This window comes from Globicephala melas, chromosome 1, assembly GCF_963455315.2.
Source record: "Globicephala melas chromosome 1, mGloMel1.2, whole genome shotgun sequence".
NCBI classification, from domain to species: Eukaryota; Metazoa; Chordata; class Mammalia; order Artiodactyla; family Delphinidae; genus Globicephala; species Globicephala melas.
This window is the reverse complement of record NC_083314.1, coordinates 162914284-162930594: the sequence shown is the minus strand read 5'-3', so window position 1 is coordinate 162930594 and position 16311 is coordinate 162914284. Positions and strand designations below refer to the sequence as shown.

The following is a 16311-nucleotide window of genomic DNA, read 5'->3' as shown; positions in this document are numbered from 1 at the left end:
AGGCCCTCGGAGCTTCCCCCCCACCCGCGGTTCACCTGCCCAGTCCCCCCTCCTTGTCCCACCCCCGCCACCCCACCCCACACACACACACGCGCCCAATCCCTACGGCTAAATTCCCACACTTCGCCCCGCCTCCAGCTTGGCCTCCAGTCCTGCCAGCCCCGACCTCCATCCCAAGGCCTAGGGCCCCCTCTGCTGTCGGCCGCGGGTAGGGCAGCAGCACAGCTCATGGGGCAGAGAAGTGGGGACTCCCCCAACTATTGCCCCATCTTTCCCAGCCCAGGGCGAGGCTGGTACATGGGTAGACTTCAGAGAAGGGGTGGGAAGAGATACACCCCTTCAGGCCGGGGCAGGGGTGAACGGTGGGGTCCTGCCACAAGTTCTGTCCTCCAAGCCAGGCCCTGCTTCTGGACCCTGGATTAGGTAGTGAGGAGACAGTTAAGTTCCCATGGCAATGCCTAGACTCAGCTCTCCGGAGGTACACACACACGGAGATGCCTTCCAATTGTAGCTGCTGTTAAGAGCTCACTCCAGGCCCCAGGCAAAGCAGCACCATCCTGCCCTGTAACACCAGCCTCCAACCCCATCCTCAATGTCCACCCCCATCCACCAGGCCAAGGCCCTTGGCTTTCTCCAGTATCAGTCCCCAGGAGCTGGCAAGAGGAACAGAGAGGAGACATCCTATTTGGACCTCCCAACTTCCTCAACAGAGACCCACACAGACATATGGTCACAGGCATGCGCACACACAGCGACCCTCAGATACACACAGAGACGCGTAGGGATTACGGCGGTAACCCCCAACTCTCCAAAGGAAAAAGTCTTGGTAACTGAAAATTTTTAAATCCATTGCAACTTGCTCTCCTTTTCCTCTCTAACAATCTCTAAGTGTCTATGCCCCTTCAAAAGCCTCGTTTTTCTCTCTCCCCCCAACCTAGTGCTGCCTTCTCTCCCATCACTTCTTCCACCCAGTTCAAAATACTTGCAAAATGCTTCCAGAGTCCACCATGGCAACAGCTGAACCCTGGCGCACAGTGATGGTTAAGGACCTCAGACAAGCAGCAGACAAAGCTACCCCCTCCATCCCTAACACTTTAGCTCTGCTATATCTGTGCACAGAAACTCCCAGACACACCCACGTCAACCCACACGTGGCCAGGCCCAGGGTCCCTCCTGTCCAGCCAGCAGATGCAGTCTCAACTTTGCCAAATTCTTTATTAAACCAAAAATTAACACCAAGCAAACTGCAGAACAGGAAATTCAAACAGCTAACCATCCCCTTCCTCTGCCCCTGTTGCTCCTTCCGGAGCACCTCAGGGTTCAGCACTGGTTAGGGAATTAAAGCCCCTCTTTTGGTGGGTAATGAGGGTCAGGTCTCTTCAGGAAGGGGACACTCAGAGCCGACTCCATCTGTAGACCCCAAAGAGGAGTCAAGGGATGGACCAGGGGGCTCTGGAGCTGCAGGGGACTGGCAGAGGAGGCCAAGAATCCCAGCGGCTGCAGGAGGCTGGGCAGGAGGTCGGGGAAGTTGCTCCTGGCCTAGGGACCTCAGTGAGGCTTGGAACTGCTGGCTCATGGCCACCAGGGATTTGAGATGCTGAAGCAGGGCTTGGCGGGGACAGGAAGCCCTGTGGAGGTGCTGGTCATGGCCAGCTGGTGAAGCTGAATAGGGATGCCAGGACTGGTGCCAGCCTGGGTTTGGACGCCGTTGCCCTCGCCCAGGACCCTGCCAGGTCTCAGGCTCTCCCCACAGTCTCCCCCTGCCTCTGGCAGGCCTCTGCCAAGCACAGATTCCCCTTGGAGCCAGGCTGCCTTTGCCCTGGCCCTGCTGCAGGGCACCCACCGGGGGAGGGGATCCCTTCAGGGCCACGTCTGGCCCTGTGGCCTCTGGCTGGTGGCATCTCATCTCTGCTTTTCTGGTGAAGGAGAGCATTTTGCGAACCTTCCCCCACAAGGGGCTGAACTCTGCTGTGGCCAGAAGCCCTGCCTTGGGGAGCAGCACAGCCAGCAACAGGCTTGCGTGAGTGGCTTCCAGGCCTGGAGAAAGAGGAGGAAAGAGACCAAAGGCTTGGACGGAGAGAACTCACAGCCCCCAGAAGCTGCATTCTGGCTGTGGCAAGAGGTCTGGAGGTTAGACCCCAAGAAGAGCTTTCCAGTAGTGAGATGGGGCCCATGAGATGCTAGGAAAGTTAAGTAGGAGGGCGTAAGATTTGCTCTCACAGTGTGTGAAAGGGTTCACCTGGCTGAGACTGGGGCATGGATGGTTTAATCTCAAGGCTGTATGATTCATTCTACCACACTACCCAGGACAGGCAGCCCAGAAAGATCAAACACTACTCAGCAACAGGTACAGTCTTCCCCTTGATACCCCCTCCAGCCCCCTCCCATGCTTTCCTGGATCCACACCCTGGAGGCTATCCAGGCACAAAAGCCAAGCTTGGCCCAGGATAGCTGTGGTGAAAACATCTCTCCTGCCTCTTTTATGTAGGTCCTAATTTCAGCCAGTTGGTGGTTCCTGCCTCTTCTGCTATGCTGGGGTCAAATGTGACTGGTGAGTTTCTCATCAAGGTGCCTGATTGGAGAGACTGTATGTGTGGTGGTTAGCAGGCCAGTTTCTGCTACTGACTGGCTGTGACTCTGGACACTTGCTTTCTCCCTACCTCAGTTTCCTCATCTATGAAGTGAAAAAATTAACAGCACCATCCTGAAGGGGTTATTTTGAGGACTAACTGAACTAATATAAGTGAAGCTTTCAGAATGGTGTCTGGCACATAGTAAACAATATACAAGTCTGAGCTCTTCTTGTTTTTGTTCTCACGTTTGCCCATCTCAGAAGTTCCCTTCTGAGATGTGTCTGCCTCCATGGAGACAGGGGTGACTGTGTCTACAACGTCTGTCTGGTCACCAAGTGAGGGGAGACAGGGCCTGGGATGGGCATTGGGCACTCACCTGGGCCTCCAAGAGGGCGCAGCCTGGAGGGCAGGGGCTGGAAGGCAGGCAGGGGCAGCAGGACCACCCCCACCTGTTCCACAGCTGCCAGGCCGTGGCACTGCTTGTTGTTGAGGTAGGAATAAAGCAGGTGGCAATTTTGGGTGTCCCGAGAGCCATGTGGGCACAGTCTGACCACGCAGATGTCCTGAGGTTGCAGGAAGAAGAGCAGGTTTAGGAACAGTCATTCTCTGCTCCTGTGAACACCCCTGGTCTCATCTGAACCTCTGAGAACCCTGTGAGGAAGGGTGGCCCCATTTTCCAGAGGTGGAAACAGAGGGACTTGCCCAGGTTCACACAGTGAGTCTGCAGTCACAGTGGGAACTGGACCCGGATATCTTAAACCAGGCCTCTGCTCCAGAGCTGGAGTGAAAGAGAGCTCAGGGCTGGGGATATGGTGCTAGGAGGAGAGGTGGTGCCCAAGGGTGGGTGGTTACCTTGGCCTCGGCTGGGCAGATGCTGGCCAGAAAGTCCCAGACAGCACTGGGGGGGATGCAGCCTGCAGAGCGGATCACCTGGGGCAGGGCCTGGGGACAGGTACGAGGCCAGTCAGCCTCCCAGCTTCCCGCCCACTTTAGGCAGACTCAATACTGGCTACCCAGAAGCCACAGCCTGTGGCCAAGAGGATTGACAGGCAGTGTATCAGGAGCCCCAGTGGCTGCTGGAAAGCCCTAACTACCCCTGGAGGCCTACAGCCTGTCCTGGCCAATCTCCTCCACTTCTCAGGAGCCCCTCACGCCCTCCTCTAACCCCCTACCCTCATCCAACACTTGGCTGATCGTTCACTCACTCAACAATAACTCCTAAAACCCTACTCTGGGCCAGGATGCACCAGACCCTTTTCCTGGGTCCTTCCTGCTTTATGCCTTGGGTTATAGGGAGTCCTTTGCCCATGTGTCTCTGCACGAGTGGGGCTGCATTTAGCCTAGCACAGGGCCAAGCACAGAGAGGGAGCCAAAGACTTGTTTCAGAAGGAGTGAGTGGGTGAATGAATGAACGGGGGTGTGTGTAGCTGACTGGGCTGGTCAGTGTGCAAGGGAGTCTTCGGCGAGCTGGGCAGGAGTACCCGGATGAGACAAAAGCTGTGCCCCGAGACCAGCTGGGCCTTGACCCGGAACTGCTTAATGGAGAACATGTCCAGAGACCCCTCCCAGGGCGGCTGGCTGGGCAGGGCTTTTGTGGACCCAGCAGGCATCTGGAGCCTAGAGGGAGGGACAGAGAGAACAGGGCCAGATGAACAGGTCACCAGGGCTTCCCCAGCAGCTCCTTAGTTTTCAGAGAAGGTCCTGTGTCTCCACTGTGGGTGCTGGAACACTGGTCCAAACATGGCCTTATGTGGTAGAGACCAGTAGGCAGGGATGATTAGTTCCATTGCACAGATGGGGAAACCGAGGCCCACACAAGAGGCAGGATTTGCCTAAGGCCATATGGAAAAACCCAGCCTGTGTCTGCTGCCCTAGCAGGTGGCCTCCCCCACCCACCCTGCCAGTTGCCCACCTCCTTGCCCACTGCCCCATACCTGTCCTTGGGCTCCGTGGGAGGCTTCTCCTTGGTTTGGGGCATCTCTGGAGAGGACATAGGGACCAGGCTTGGGGCTCTCTGGAAAGCATCATCCCCCATCCTCCTGGTGGCTATGAAGGAGGCTGGCCGCTCATACAAGGGCTTCCAGTCTGCAAAGAGCAGAGGCAGGAGCTGAAAAGGGGGCCGGCAGCTAGGCTGAAGCCAGCCCAGGGCATTAGAAACGGAGTTTGAACCAGGTCCTTTTTGAGGTGACCTGGAACACAGGTACCCCCACCCCACCACCTTCTCCCCAAGCCATGAATCCCTGTTGCCGCTGAACCCCACACTCAGCCCCAGCCTACCCACCACCCCTGTGCCCCTCCTGTGTCTCCCTCCCACCCATGCAGATGCGGCAGCTGGGGTCTAGGAAGTGGTGCTTGTGCTGCTCTGTGGTGTCCTCGTGCTGCTCCGTGGTGCCCCTCGACGTGGCAGGCAGGGCCAGTGGGCCGCAGTCTATGGACACCATGGGTTCCTGGGAGGCAAAGGAGGAGAGAGGGGTGGGCCGGGAAGGCGGCTGGGGAGGTCAGCAGCCCTCCATGAGTAGGCGGCCCTCAGGGCTGTGGTTTTATTTTTCTAAATAATATATTCTTTAATTACAAAGGTATCGTGAACTTGTTACAGAAAATATAGAAAATTTGAAAATTAAAAAAAAAATCCCCCCTTGTCCCACCACTTAGAAACAACCGTTGATACTCCGGGTGTTCCTTTATAATAGTTTATCTATACACAGAGTTTCGGGGGTCCTTTTGTGGTTCATGTGTCCATGAAGCACAGCAAAGGTATCTGCCGTGTTATACCGTCCCTGTAGACATTGCACTGATGGGGTGGGCTGGAGTGTACGCATCACCTCTGCTGCTAGACAATCAGGTCGTTCCCAGGCTTTCACTGTAACAAATAACACTGAGGACATCCTTATGCTGAAAGTATTTTCCTAGACTTTCAATTATCTCCTTAGGACGAGTTCTCAGAAGCAGACGACAGAACTGGGGAGAATGAACGTTTTTAAGAACCTTGAAGCCCAATGCCAAATCACCGTTTCTTCCTCATAATAGAAACAGCTTTAAACACACAACAAACATTGATTGCTTCAGGAAGATTTGAAAAGATCTTGAAACTCTCACTCTTGCCTTAAAACCACCTCCAGAGCAGAGACAAGGCACAGGCTTTGGAGTCAGAGAGCCTGGGTTCCAGTCTCCCCCACTGCCAACTAAGTGACCTTGGGCAAACGGTTTCAGGTGCCTCACCCAGGAAACAGGCATCACCCATCTCGTAGGTTATATCGTGAGGTTTGAATGAGGCGTTGTTTGTAAAAGTGGCACATAGTAGGTGTTCAGTCGGAGGAAATGTTGCTATTCTGTGTTATCTTCCCCTCCCCTACTCTGCCGCCCGCTCTCTCTTCCCTCTCTCTCTGGCTCCTCCCCCTATATTTACATTCAATTTACTCAGGGAATACAGGTTGGTTTGGGTTGGGGAGCAGCCACGCCCTCTTAGGGCTCCTCTCCGCACAGCCAAGAGGTCTGCTTGTTGGCCTGGATACTGGTGAGGGACAGCAGGGATTTTTGTCGGTCAAGGTCACTGCCATTTCCCCAGCGAACGAACGTGGCTCAAGGGACCCTGCGCTCCCCCATCCCGGACACACAGCTGATTAGACCGGGGTGAACATCTGACCCACGGGACGCCCAACCAAAGCCGGAGCAGCCTTCTCCTGAGAGCGACTGAAGTGAGCCAAGGGGGCGCTCTGATTGGCTGCAGGAGGCTGAGGGGATGGGTTCACTGATTCGAGGGCTGCTGAGCCATCCTGTTGAGCCATGTGCAAGGAGGAGGGGCCAAGGGGGAGGAAGAAGCAGGATGGACAGGAGGATGGGGCAGGTCCCCCACAAAGAAAAGGACACTCCGCACAGGCTGCTCTGGACTCCAGGTGGTGCCCTGCCGGCGCATCCCTAAGTCCTTCTGCTGAATAGAGCAAGTCTCTGCTCCTTACATCCGAAAAGTCGCTGCCTCAAACAGCGTGTCCCTCCTGCTTCCCAACCTGGGATCTGGTCGGAATGCCTGAGGTTGGGGGGAACTGCGGAGACAGGACTCACTACTACTCACACGAGGTGCCTTGGGGTTAGGCCAAAAGGAGGGGCAGCAGCGCTGCGAAGGTGCGGACAGGCCCGGTGCCGGCGTTTGTCTCACCCCGTGCTCACCCAGACCCTGTGCGGCCACCGTCATTCCCCTATCTACGATGAAGACCGTGGGCCTCAGCGTAGTCAGATGACTTGCCCAAGGCCACACAGCTGGTGAGGTGAGGGGTGGGATCCGAGGGCACAGGCCCTGCCTGGCACCACGTCAGGCTCCCACTTACCACCAGATCCTCCAGGGTCAGCGTCTGGTCCATGTCCCGCAGGATCTCGACTTCCCCCTTGTGGGTCAGTTTGGAGGCCGGGAGGCTGCACGGCTCCTTCTGCAGCTGCGCAATGATCTCCAGGCTCTGAGGGGCGGAGCAGCCCCAGCTCAGCCAGGGTTGGAGGACTTTGGCCACCAAGAGCCCAAGTGCTCCCTTGAAGCCCCTCCGCTGTGGCCCCTTCCATGCCAGCCCTTTCCCTTCCTCCACGTCTCTGCTTCTGCCAGTCCCTCACCTGGAGACCCCCCACCATCCGCCTTACTTCTCCATTTTCCACTCATTCACCCTCCAACTCAAACCCGCCTTCTTGAACTTCGCCTTCTCGCACGAGTCAAATCTGCCCGACTGTATCCCACCCACCCTCTGCCCTGGGAAGAGTGTGGGGTAGTCGAAAGAGCACAGGCGCTAGAGCACCAGCTGTCATTAATAAAGGCCCACAAGATGGTGTGGCCCTGGGCAAGCCCTTCATTGCTCTAAGCCTTAGTTGATCTGTTCTCTAGAAATGAAATTAAGAGCATCATATTAAACAGCTTATGTTGAGTGTTTAGCCTGGAGCCTGGCTCACAGTAAACGCTACTTGTGATTCTTATTGCTGATCAGTGTCATCCTACCTGAAACGATTCCTGAAAGCCTGTCTCTTTCTTTCTAACAACCCCGGGAGGACAGAAGCCCTGTCCTCCCAGCAGGGTTGGCTTTGCGGACATGGGCTCCATGCAGTAGCCCAGGGCCCTGTGCCTAGAAGGGCCCCATGCTAAATACTGCCATCATCTTGAAATTTTTTTTTTTTTTTTTCTTGGCCGCGCTGCCCGCATGAGAGATTTTAGTTCCCCGACCAGGAATCGAACAAGTGCCCCCTGCAGTGGAAGCAGAGAGTCTTAACCACTGGGAAGTCCCTGAAATTCTTAATCGTTGAACAAAGCACCCGCATTTTCATTCTGCACTGGCTCCACAATTTACATAGCTGGTCCTGGTCGCCCACAGTGCCCGGACAGAAGCTCAGAGTGGACAGATGCTCCTAACGGATTCCAGTTATTAATTCTAACCAGCCCAGTGTCTGTCAGAATAAGGGCCTTATTGCCCTAGCCCATACCACAGGCCCTGCTCTCGGTCAGTCCCTTTCTCACTGGGGCACCAACAAACATTATGCAAGCATCTCCTGAAGCTGGCTCAGTGCCCACACCTCCCCTGCCCCTGTGCAGTTCCCCCTGGGTGTATGGGGGTGTATCTGTGAACTGCTGGAGGCTGTGGGGTTCCTCGCTCAGCCTGGGGCACTAGGAAGACTTCCAGCCTTTTCTGGAACTTCTGGGGCTGGACTGGAGCAGGGTCATCACACTGGGTCTGTGCCCCATGGATGGCGGATGACAATCCTGGATTCCAGACTCTGCGCCAACATCCCCCGTCCCCCCACCCCCCCCAGCCCAGCTCCATAGTAAAGCAAGTGGAAGACAACACCCCCGTTGGTGTCACCTCTCTACTGAGCTCTCCATCTCCAACCCCCTTCATTTCTGCCTCTTTTCCCTTCTTTTTTGGTGGGGAGAGTCTCTCTGACTCTCTCCCTGTCTGCCCGATCTTTCTGTTCCCTCGTTTCTGTTTCTGTCTGTCCTGTGCTCCCCTGTCTCATCACCTTCCTCCTCACTCTTTGTCTGTCTCTCCCGCTCCATCCTCGGGCCTCCCCCTCCCCAAACCCCTTCTCCATGTCCTGACTTGACCCAACAGCTCACCCTCTTTTCCTCCTGGTCCCGCCAGCGGGCCAGCTCTTGGGGGGCCAGCTGGACCGAGCTCATCCGCACCAGGCCGTGGGGGCTGACGTCTCCGTGAACCACTTTGAGAAACAGGTCCTGCAGGGGCAGGGGCTGCACCACACCGCTTGGAGAGCCCCACCCAACATCCTGCCAGGGCTTCCCACCTCTGAGGGGGACCCAGCCTAGCCCAGAGCCCCACTCACCGGGTTCCTGGGGTCCCGCAGGTTGAACAGCAGGCTGCGGTACTTGTTCTTGTAGCGGCCGTCGGTGGCTTGTGTCAGGTCGAAGAGGGCTGCCTCGATGCCGGCAGCGATGCCCTCCACGGCCTCCTCACTCAGCGCCAGGTCTGGGCGCTCCTGAAGGCTGTGGGGCACAAGGGCAGGGCCAGGGCACCGAGCCCGAGAGGGAGACATGGGTGGAGAGCAGGTTCTGGGCCAACTCTGGTTTCTATTCTGAACATTTTCGTACATGCACCCATTTATTCTCCCCCCAACTCCGTGAAGAAGAGGTATCATCATTCTCCATCTACAGATGGGGTGACTGAGGCTCACAGAGGATAAGGGGCTTGCCTGAGGCCACACGATGAGTAGAAAAGCAAGATCGGATTGCTCAGCCCCTGCTCTATCCCTGGCCAGTAAACCGGGGTATGGAGGGAGGGGAGGAAGCCTGGTGGGGGGAGGGCAAGGCATGGGTAGGGGAGGGGATGGAGCCCTGGCCCTGGATGTAACCCTGAATCGGCTACTGACTTGCTGTGTGACCTTTGCAAAACCCTGTCCTCTCTGGGCCTTGGCCTCACCATTAGTAAAGTGACAGTTCTGTGCTCAGATCTCTGAGAGTCTCACTGTGTCTGAAAGCATTTGCTGTGGGCGACATCCACGAGGACCTGAGCAGACACTGAGAGCTGCAGCGGCTTAATGAGAAAGCACAGCCCTGAAGCCAGAGAGACCAGGTTCAAACGTGTGGGCAAATGACCTCACAGGATAAAATGGGGTTAGTCGTACACACAGAAGCCCTTAGAACACGGCACAGCTCTGGGAGGTGGTGTGTGTGAAGGCAGCCCTTCAGGACGTCCTGGATGTCAGGGAACGCGGAACAAGACCTTACCGACTCCACAGCGCCTCCCGCATGGCACGGACCACAGTGCCCCGTACCCCAATATCCAGGGGTAGCTTCTCCTGTTGGGGCTGAAGCTGAGCTGTGGGGAAACAGAGTCTCTGGCGCCCAGTGGATGCTCAGGGGCAAGGGGAGGGGGTGACTCAATGCTGAGGGGCTTAGGCAGGCAAGGCAAGGGTCCCACCCTCAGAGACCCAGGGCGTCTAGGATGTCTGTCTGGGAGCCGAGTCCAGGCAGCCAGCGGTCCCCACCCCATTGGGGAAGGACTACAGGCTGATTGCGGGTGGGAGAGGAGAGGAGTCTTAGCAGGGGCTGGGGCCCAGAGCTGGGTGGGAGCCCCCTGCGTGCTCAGCAGTCCCTAGAAGACAGATGGCTGCTGAGGGGCACCCTCCACGGCCCCTCACCTGAGTCCTCTCCCCGCGCCTGCTCCCCAGGCTCCTCCTCTTCAGCCTCCACTGGGCCACACTGTAGGGGAGGGGTGAGGACCCGAGGCCTTGTCCCCGGGTGCAGCCTCCCAGCCCCAGGGGGACCCTGCTTCCCCAGTCACCTCCCCAGTCCCACATCCCCCCTACCCGTGCTCCAGGGAGGGATGCCGCGTGGCCAGGGCAGAAGCACTCACCCCCGGACACTCTGCACCAGCCTCCTGAACGGGAACCCCCTCCTGCAACAGAATGAGCATGTGGAGAAGAAGGTGGAACCCCTGGGCAGAAAAGAATGACTCCTCGGATGGTGGGAGGGGTCAGAGAGGCCACCAGAGCCCCATGCTGTCCCCCCTGAGGGAGGTGGCTAGAGGATCTTGGGATGGCAGGACATGAGGGGTGGCCAGGAACAAAGGTCAACAACTGCTCTCTCCCCGAATGCATGGAGGCCCAGCCCCTCCCTTCCTCCTCTGCTCCGGTCAAGATCCTGAACTCTGCAGTGCAGGAGAAGGAATGCACAGACCACCGCCCGGGGGCGGCCAGCCAGCAGAGGTCTAACTCTGCCTCTGGCTTCTACGTTCTGTGTGACCATGTGCAAGTCACAGCGTCTCTCTGGGCTGCAGCACCATCTCTGTGAATCAGGTGTGCATGTGCCTCTCCCAACAGGATGAAGAGACCTGCCAGTGTAAAGAACATCTTCTGTACCTGGCACCCCGTGGGGCCCCGGGCCATGGGCCTTTCCTTCAATCTGGGCCTCTGGACAGGTGAGGCTGAGTTGACCTCCATCATGTCCTCCAGAACCTCCAGCTTCGGAGGCAGGAGCCCCCCTGCCTGGCTGTAGCCGATGGCCCCCAGGAGGTGGATCACTGCCCCAGAACCAACCTGCCAGGGGAGAAGAGCCCTTCAGAGCACTAACCTCACCTGCAATTCTTTACTGTCCTCGCTCTTCCCCGCTGAACTGTAAGCTCCATGAGGACAGGGAGCATGTACGTCTTAGCCCCCATTGTATTCCTAATGCCCAGAAAAGGCTGGCACAGAGGAGGGCTCTATAAATGTTTGCTGACTGCCTGGCCTCCATCCCAGGAGAGAAGCCTGTCTTCATTCCCATCCTCTCGGCTTCCCCTCTCACTCCCAGCCATGTTCAGAGTTACCTGGACCCTGTACTGAGACCCTTCTCACCCTTCTGACCAGAGATACATCTTACCAGGGAGCCATATCCTGTTCTGAGCCCACCTTCTCTTCCTCAAAGCTCTGTCATGCCCCTTTTCCAGGGTCACTGACTTGCCTTTTGCCCTGAAACAGCCACGTGGCGAACACGTCCAACACCCCCTCTGAAAGCCTGCTGATCACCCCTCTATTGCCCCTGAGAGGAAGCCCTTCATGACCATTTCAAGATGCAGAGTGGTTCTGGGTCTTCTAATGAGCTATAGAATCTCTCCTGCTCCCCTTTTTGCATTGGCTTCCAGGAAGCTTAGTATTAACTTTAAGCCTAGATGTTGTACCTTTCCAGGATTGGGGGGTGGGGTGTTGTAACAAGATTTCCCCTTCTCCTCCCCCTTTTCTTGCTTCCTTTAGACTTTAACCCATTTGAGTGTGTTTTGATTCTTTTAATTTATTACAAACCACAGGGAATTGTTTTGAAAGTAGATGGGTCTAAAAAGTAATCCTTGAATGAATGATCATGAATGGTCAGGTTCCAAGGTTTGGGGGAAAACAGAGGTCTGAGATTCACGTCATAGGAAGTGGGGAGTACTAGGAAGCTCCGGAGGAGGGCAGGCTGGGGCAGGGGGCTGGGATCGTCTCTGGGGAGGACCCCTCCCACCCCACCACACCTCAGGAGAGAGACAAAAAACAGCAGTAATAAAAAGGAAAAACCTACGTAATACACATGCTTCACCCCATGGGCCATTTTCATTGCCTCCTCGGAGAGAAAGAAGAAACAGACATTAGAATTCAGAGGACCCAGTGACCCCACTGCAGGGAATTCACAAGAAAATACACACAAAGGTGAAAGATGTACATTCAGTGTTCACTGGGTTGGCATTTATAACAACAACAAAAAAATTGGGTATAATCCAGTGTCCATCAAAAGGGTAATGGTTGATAAATGGTTACATATCATACTACGGATTCTAAGTGGCCATTAAAAAGAGTAAGTAGTAATAAAAAACTACCATTCATCAAGGGCTTATAAAGCAGCTGACCCTGGAAGAAGCATGTCATACATGATCTTATTAAGGTCTCAGAACAACACTATGAACTATGTACTATTTCCATCCCCATTTTACAGATGAGGAAACTGAGGCTCAGAGAGGCTCTGAAAAGTCCCATAGCTACTAAGTGACAGAGCTAGGATTAGAACCTAGTTCTGTCTGACTCCGAAGCCCAGGCATTTAACTGCTGGGCTATGTGGAGAGCACTGAGAGATATGGTAAGATTCATGGAAAGATGTCAAGCTGTATTGTTTGGAGAAAAAGAAAGAAATAGGTTATGGAGCAGTATGTATTGCATAAACCCATTTATGTAAATATATATTTATAGATGCATAATAGAAGTTATCTCTGGGGAATGAAATTCCAGGGGGATTTTCACTTTCTACTTGTAGACACTTGGGTATTTATGTTACTCAGAATGAGCATGTGTCTCTTTTATAAGCACAAACATACTTTTTAAATTAAAAGACAAGTTCAGAACAATGTGTGTAGTGTGCTACCATTTGCTTTAAAAAGAGAAAGATTTTTTCATTGTATTTGCTTGAATCTGCATGAAATATCTCTGGAAGTATCCACAAGAACTTGATATCAGAGGCTTCCAATAGGAAAGGGACTGGGAGTTGGGAGGGAGACTTTTCACTTTTTTTTTTAACCATGGGAATGAATCAGCCTTTCAAAAAAGTAAATTGAGATGGGGGGGAGGGGGTGGCAGAGAGAAAACGGGACATCTGGGAAGGAAAACAGGAAAGAGATTAAGAATAGTCCTTCACAGTTTAAAACCTTTTGACTGGCCCCTGTTCTCAGGGGTCCACATACCAGTGTTACGAGGCTCCCAAACAATAGGCAGCAGAATCAGACCAGCAAAGGCTTTAGTTACTGGACTTATCAGACAAGAATACAACATATGTATGTATGATATGTTTAAAGAAATAAAAGGCAATGTCGAACATATGAGTGAAGGGCAAAAATATGTATTAAAAATATTATATATATATATATAATCTGAAGGGCAGATTTGGTTGGGCACAAAACACGACTTCTGGAAATAAAAATATGATAATAATAACTATTAAAATTTAAAAGTCAATATATAGGTTTAATAGCATATTAGACACAGCTGAAATAAGCTAGTGAACTAGAAAATAGACTTAAAGAAATTATACAAAATATTTACGACACAGAGACCGTGAAACACAATCAAAGAGACACAAAGGCTAGAGCGAAAGGACTAATATCACTCTGGAACTAAAGTTCCAGAAAGGGAGAGGAGAGAATTGAGCAGAGGGAGTATTTGAAGATAGACAGCTAAGAATTTTCTAGACTTGATACAGGACGACAATTTACAGATTCAAAAAGCTCAGTGAATTTCAAAAAGTTTAAGTGAAAGTAAATCCACACCTAGACACATCATAGTGAAACTGCTCCACACCAATGATAAGGAGATCCTGGGCTTCCCTGGTGGAGCAGTGGTTAAGAATCTGCCTGCCAATGCAGGGGATACTGGTTCGAGCCCTGGTCCGGGAAGATCCCACATGCCGCGGAGCAACTAAGCCCGTGTCCACAACTACTGAGCCTGCCCTCTACAGCCTGCGAGCCACAACTACTGAAGCCCGCGAGCCACAACTACTGAAGCCCACACACCTAGAGCCCATGCTCCACAACAAGAGAAGCCACTGCAATGAGAAGCCCACGCACTGCAACGAAGAGTAGCCCCTGCTCACCGCGACTAGAGAAAGCCCGCGTGCAGCAACGAAGACCCAACACAGCCAAAAATAATAAATAAAATAAATTTATTTTTTAAAAAAAGGAGATCCTAAAAGCATTGAGGGGGGAAAAAATCTAACACTTTAATAGCACTGAAAATGTGCTACCACTGTTCTGAATGCTTTCCTTGTTAGTTCACTTAATCCTCATCACAACCCTGCGAGTTAGGTACTGGTACCATTATTGCCCCCATTTTACAGAAGAGGAAATTGAGGCACAGAGAGGTTAATCAGCTTGCCCAGTGTCATACAGCTAGTAAACCAAAGATCTAAGATTCAAATCCTGGCAGTCTGATTCCAGAGGCCACACGTTTAACCGCTAACGCTATAATGCCTGCCTCTCACAAAAAGACATTCTACCTACAAAGGAATGGTAGTTAGACTAACAGCTAACTTGTCAATAGTAATATGGAAGCAAAACATAGTAGAATAATATTTTCAATATGCTTAAGGAAAATATCAATTGTGCACCCACACAAAATATTTTTTGAGAATGAAGATAAAATAAAGATATTATAACTTATTTACAAAACAGAAATAGACTCACAGACATAGAAAATAAAGTTACGGTTACCAAAGGGGATAGCGGGGGTGGGGAAGGATAAATTAGGAGTTGGGGATTTACATATACCCACTACTACATATAAAATAGATAAACAATAAGGACCTACTGGGTAACTCAGGGAACTATATTCAGTATCTTGTAATAACCTATAATGGAAAAGAAACTGAAAAAGAACAGATTCAGTGAACTGAGTCACTTTGCTGTACACCTGAAATATTGTAAATTATACTTCAATTTTAAAAATGGTTTAAAATAAAAAATAAAGATATCATAGAGAAAACCAAGAGAGTTATTGTTTTTCTTGGTAATTTTATTTTTCTCAATAAACAAAATGTTAAAGGATGAACTTGAGGCAGAAGGAAGGAAAAATGATCCCAGATATAAAAGCTGAGATGTAGAGAGGAATTCTGAGCAAAGAAAATGATAACTATGTTGTTAAATCTAAATGAACACTGATTATATGAAACTATAATATTTGTGTAATTTGTGGGATTAAAAAAATAACTTAGGACCAACTTACTAGATAACAACAGCACATAACTTGGGAAGGTGCATGCTTGGAACTAAAGCATTCCCAGATCATCGTATTACTTCAGAGGAAGATAAAGACAGTAACTTCCTTTATACTTTGATAGGTCAGGTATTTGTGTTAACATTTCTACAACAGCCACCAAAAGAATACAAACAGGGCATAGAGGGATAAAAAGGAATAAGAAAAAGTAATCAATCTAAAAGGAGGTAATAAAAGGGAGAAAGTGTATAAGAAAATGCAGGATATATGCAAAGCACAAAATAAGACAGTAGGAATAGAGTCAAATAAATCATAACTACAACAAATGTAAATGGACTAATATTTCAGATTAATACAAAAATTATCAGAACTTTAAAGAAAGGAAATCCAATTATAAGACACTTATAAAACCTATTTATGAAACACAACAATGCAAAAAGGTTAAGAGAAAAAAATGGAGTAATATGTGAGTGGGCAAATACTAACCAAAATAAAGTTTTGTAGCTACACTAGTCTCAGACAAAACGAACTTTAAGGCAAAAAATAATTAGAGGCAAAGACCTCATTACATAAAGATTAGCAATTTCACCAGAAAGCTATAACAACTCTAAATGTATAAGCATCTAATAACATAATCTCAAAAAACATAAAGTAAAAATTGACAAAGCTATGAGGAAAAAGACAAAACCACCACTATAGCATGAAATTTTAATGTATTTCTCTAACTATTGCTAAATCTAGCTGACAAAATAATCAGTAAGGATAAAAAAGATTGAATCAAAACAATGAAGAAGCTTAATCTGTGTACATATATAGAACACTGTTCTTAATATACATATTCTTTTCAAGTATACATGTAACATACATGAAAATTAAGCACAACCTGAGCCATAAAGCAAATCTCAACAAATTTCGAAAGACTAGTATTTTTTAGACCAACACTGCCCAATTAATTACAAATGTGAGCCATAGGCGTATTTTTAAGTTTTCTAGCCACATTAAAAAAGGTAAAAAGAAACAAGTGAAATTCATTTTATATTTTACTTAACTC

General features: G+C 51.1%; 1 protein-coding gene across 1 annotated transcript; it reads right to left on the bottom strand.

Annotated features, from left to right (window-relative positions):
• Positions 1-1239: 1239 nt before the first annotated feature.
• On the bottom strand, positions 1240-11038 carry SPOCD1 (SPOC domain containing 1). Its single transcript, XM_060288698.1, has 13 exons — positions 10914-11038; positions 10409-10450; positions 10194-10254; positions 9781-9871; positions 8880-9039; positions 8656-8772; positions 6896-7021; positions 4888-5020; positions 4507-4658; positions 4055-4204; positions 3426-3515; positions 2950-3136; positions 1240-2037 (listed from the first exon to the last, which is right to left on the bottom strand). The coding sequence occupies exons 1-13, from the start codon at positions 10995-10997 to the stop codon at positions 1370-1372; spliced, it is 2061 nt and encodes a 686-aa protein (XP_060144681.1). The 5' UTR covers positions 10998-11038; the 3' UTR covers positions 1240-1369.
• Positions 11039-16311: the final 5273 nt, after the last annotated feature.

Coding starts and splice junctions, on each gene's coding strand:
- SPOCD1 (XM_060288698.1), bottom strand. CDS start 10,997: ATGATGGAGGTCAACTCAGCCTCACCTGTCCAGAGGCCCAGATTGAAG. Junction 9,872..10,193: donor GGCGCGGGGAGAGGACTCAG/GTGAGGGGCCGT, acceptor GTTTCCCCACAG/CTCAGCTTCAGCCCCAACAG. Junction 3,516..4,054: donor ACAGCTTTTGTCTCATCCGG/GTACTCCTGCCC, acceptor ACCTGTCCCCAG/GCCCTGCCCCAGGTGATCCG.